The sequence below is a fragment of the Silene latifolia genome, chromosome 4 (assembly GCF_048544455.1).
Source record: "Silene latifolia isolate original U9 population chromosome 4, ASM4854445v1, whole genome shotgun sequence".
Classification (NCBI taxonomy): Eukaryota; Viridiplantae; Streptophyta; class Magnoliopsida; order Caryophyllales; family Caryophyllaceae; genus Silene; species Silene latifolia.
In genome coordinates, this window is record NC_133529.1 from 65,047,971 (window position 1) to 65,052,824 (window position 4,854).

Sequence of the window (4,854 nt, forward strand, 5' to 3'; positions counted from 1 at the left end):
TTTAATTTATGTTTATGCGTGAGGTTGATTATCTAATTCAGCTTATTTGTGTGTGATTTATATAATAGTCTCCTAAAGCACCAGACGACAAACAATGCGCCTTCTACGTTTGTCGGTCCATGTGGGAGGTTATCAACAGAAATTATTCTACCATTCCGATACGGGTTAGTGTGATTTAAAAACTATTTCAGACGTAAATTGGGTTCAATTCTGTATACTTCCATGTATTATATCTATTTTTTTTTTGGTAAAGGGTTAGTATATATATATCAAAAAATCGTAACAATTTACATCATCGGAGTATAATTCAGTTTCACTAGTCTATCAAAAAAACAAAGCAACAGTACCCAGATTACATCAGATACTAATGCTTGCTAACCAATCTTCTTCCTTCTTTGCTAACTTTCCTCTATTCCTTGCCCAGAAGCGACTCATTGCATCCTTCAAAATCTGCTTGACCAGGAAAGTAGGCCGAATAACAACATCAGAAACTCTAGCTCTGTTCCTAGCTTTCCAAATTCCATATATCACAGCAATATAGATAGCACACACCATTCTTTTCTGAAGCTTAGTCCCTCCATGACTCCTATTAAACCATACGTGCAAGTCTGCAGGCTGCAACTGAATATGGAGAGCCTGCTGAATCAGAGTAAAGCATTGAACACTATAGCAGCAGGCATAAAACAAGTGATGATGGTTTTCATCTCCATTAGCACACAAAAAACAAGCAGGATCCACTCCAACCCCCATTCTAACCAGACGATCTTTGGTCATAAGCCTTCCTTGAACAGCTGCCCAATAAATGAATGAAGTTTTGGGTATGTTCAGACGGTTCCAACAGACATACCTCCATTCCACTTTGGGTTTAATATCACGCAGCTAGTTATATCCACTGCTAACTTCATAATTTTTGTCCTCCCCAAGCCATTGACCAGAAACATAAGCTATTATATCTATTTTGATTATGTATATTTTGAATTGTAGTTTCCACTAATACTCAACAAAGCCCCAGAATATTCGCCAGAGGACGTCACCCAGTTGAGAAATATGTGAGCCAGTTATGTTGTTTCATTAGCGGAGTCTCAATAGTTTGCTCATGTTTTATGTACCTGTGTGTGTATATATAGAGCCGTTGTGTATTGACTTCTTTTGTTTTTTGAGGAACTTGTGTATTGGTTTTTGATCATCATGTTTGTACTGTTTTTAAACTGGGTTTAATTGATCATGGGGTGTAATATTTTGATGCATGATTAATTTTTTGCAGTGCACAGCTGCTGGAATGCTATTTTTCAGTAGCTGCTGAAAAAATAGCATTTCAGCAGCTGCTAGAACAAGCCAAAACAATTTTTTTTAAAAAAATAATAATTTAAAACGATAACAGTTAAAAATAACTCGTTGTAAACAAATATTTGACAACGGATTTATTCAGATAAATAACCATTGACATATTTTCCCACCCATTCAAACCGCCAAAAATATAAGATAACGAACGATAACCGTTGTCGATTTCAAAACTTTTACAACAGTTTATTTAAGCAGAACCGTTGTCAAAGTTTCATCAATGAAAATAGATAACGGTTACATACCGTTATCAATAGATAAATATAACAACGATTTTGCAAGTAATAAAGCCGTTGTTAAATTTTGACATTCAATTAAATAAGATAACGAAATGAACCGTTATCATATATAATATTTAACAACAGTTTTGGAGCCACTAAACCGTTGTCAATAGTAAACAAGGACAACAGAATTGAAACCGTTATTAAGATTTAATAATGGTTTCTTAAAAGTATACCCGTTGCCATAAACATATTTAACAACAGTTTTAAAACGGTTCTTGAGGTTTGATAACGGTATTATAGATCCGTTATTGATGTTATATAACGGTCGCGTGTTTGTACAACCGTTGTATATATTTACAACCGTCGTTGCAATAACGGTTCAGTGTTTCTATTTAATAACGGTAATTGCATTATCTGACCGTTATTGAAGGACTTATTTGGCGTAGTGTTTACTGTAGAATTCATGAGTTTTGCTATGCTTTTGATTTATGAAAACTGAAAAGTATTAAGATCTTCATTAAAACAAACAATTCTTTAAACGATATAAAAATTTGGTTTGAAAATATTTCCAGTTTTCCTACAAATTGTTGTTATTAAATATAAATTTTAAAGTTCCTAAATTACCCTTTACCTTTCATTTCTTGTAAATTCAAAAATTAATAGAGGGAAATGAAAATAGTTAGTGAAAGTGCGATTGTACCCCGGGTGGTACTCAAATTGGGTACCACCCGGTGGCGCCATCTCATTTTCCTATATATGTTTTCCCTAAAATCAATGCTAATTACTTTAAAAACTTAAACAATGAATTATAATTCTCCAATTAATAAAGTAATTTTGGTTTTTAACAATTTTTAATATGTTTTGTTGAAATTATTAGGTTTGTTAATTAGTGAAATAAATAAAATTTATTTGGTTTGTGTGCACAAATACATGATCATTTGCAGAAACGCATTAGTCCTTGACTCCTTAGTCTATGCCTTCTTGGCCAAACTTTCTTATTAATTTGAAAATTTATATCCTTTGTCAATAAACTCCACATAGAAGCCGATGGATCATGTGTACCTGGGACTGTGCCATTAGGTGTGAGAAGGCTGGAGTCGCTGTTGCATTTGGGAGTCGGGACGGATGGATTGGGTACTTACATGGTCAGGTTGTTGGTTGTGAAGGGGTGGTGGTGATGGTGGTGGTGAAGGGAGATGAGGGGAGGTAGAACAAAACTTAATTGGGTGAGAAATGAAAAAAATGACAAGGATAAAATTGTAAAATGTGTATATGAAAAAGTAAATGTTAAAGATATTCCTGATATTCCTTCTTCGGATTTAATATCTCGCAAATAATTATTGTATCTTGTAATTAGGAAATCGTATATTAGGAAAGTTTAGTTTCTTGCACATATTGTCAAGGGAAGATTTAGTTTTCCATATTCCGTAAATTGTAATTGTATATATACCTTTGCATATAAATGAAATAACTCAAGCATTCAATCATAAATATTACATGGTATCTTTCAGCCTTTCCAATTAATCGTCCATCCTTTTTTTTTTCGAAAACTACAATGACATCCAACAACATGCTACTCCCCAATTCCGAAGAACCCAACAAACCAATTTTCGTCATCACCTTCCAAAATTGCATTCAATTAACCGATACTTTAACCTACAAACAATGGAGTTTTCAAATCCGTTCAACAATGAAAGACCACCGTCTCTTTCACTATCTCGCTGGCAGCATTCAAGCCCCACCCTAAACCATCACCACGCCACCCAAAACTGACAAAGACGCACCCATCACCAAACCCAATCCGGCATACCTAACTTGGTATCGTCAAGACCAATTCATCCTCGGCGCTCTTACCGGCACACTATCCTCCACAATTGCGCCCCTCATCGTCAATGCTACCACATCACATGAAGCATGAACTACTCTCTCCCGCACCTTTGTAAACAAAACCCGTGGCCGAAAACTACAACTCAAAGCCCATCTCCAATCCCTTAAGCCCGTCTCCAATCATGGTTTGCATCTTAATCAAACTAAATATATATCGGATATTATACAAAAGTACAACATGGAGGACTGTCGTCCCGTCTGTACTCCTATGTCCACCAATGTGTCTCTTGTTCGCCAACCTGATCATCCCGTGCTTGATGAATCTCAATATCGAGCAATTGTTGGCAGCTTGCAGTATCTCTCGCTCACTAGACCTCACATCTCATTAACTGTTAATAAGCTTGCTCAATTTCTTACGCATCCGATTGATTCTCATTGGACGGCTCTGAAGAGACTTCTCCGGTATCTCAAGGGTACAATTAATCTTAGCATTCATTTGAATCGTTCTTCTCCACTGCTTCTCCATGCTTATTGTGATGTTGACTGGGCGAGCGATACGGATGATTATGTGTCCACTGGTGGATATATGATATTTCTCGGCTCAAATCCGGTTTCTTGGTCCGCTAAGAAACAACGTGCACTCTCTCGTTCCTCGACTGAAGCTGAATTCAAAGCCGTCTCCGACACCACAACTGAGTTGCTCTGGCTTCGTGATCTTCTGTCCAAAATTGGCGTATCCATATCTCATGTTCCTACTATTTATTGTGACAACTTGTGTGCGTCACACTATTCCGCCAATCCGATATTTCATTCCTGAATGAAGCACCTCGCGCTTTCCTTCTATTTTGTTTGTTAACAAGTTCAGAATGGTCGACTTCGAGTTTAACATATCAATGGCTCTGATCAAATAGCTGATATTGTTACCAAGCCACTCCTTCGATCACGTTTTCTCACTCTGTTATCCAAGACTGGTCTTACTCTCCGACCGACCGTCTTGCGGGAGTGTGTTAAAGATATTCCTGATATTCCTTCTCCGGATTTAATATCTTGCAAATAATTATTGTATCTTGTAATTAGGAAATCGTATATTAGGAAAGATTAGTTTCTTGCACATATTGTCTAGGGAAGATTTAGTTTTTCATATTTCGTAAATTGTAATTGTATATATACCTTTGCATATCAATGAAAAACACTCAAGCATTCAATCAGAAATCTTACAGTAAAATTCATATGTGAAAAAGTACGCCCTTAACATTTACCTTTCCTAACCAAAAGAGACTAACATGACATTTGGCCACTTTTGGCTTACAAAACATTGTCTAAGATAAAGCTCGACGCATTTGCTGAAATTTTCATGATCTTCAACCAATTAGGCACCAATGGATAAATAACTAACTTCTCAATACTAACACAAATCAGTTATCACCTTTACTTGACATCTGGCATATCAATTTTATTGTCC

General features: G+C 36.1%; 1 protein-coding gene across 1 annotated transcript; it reads right to left on the reverse strand.

Annotated features, from left to right (window-relative positions):
- Positions 1-357: 357 nt before the first annotated feature.
- LOC141651595 (uncharacterized) lies at positions 358-750 on the reverse strand. The gene has a single exon (XM_074459299.1). It carries the CDS (start codon positions 748-750, stop codon positions 358-360), a length of 393 nt encoding a protein of 130 aa, XP_074315400.1.
- Between the last annotated feature and the right edge of the window lie 4,104 nt (positions 751-4,854).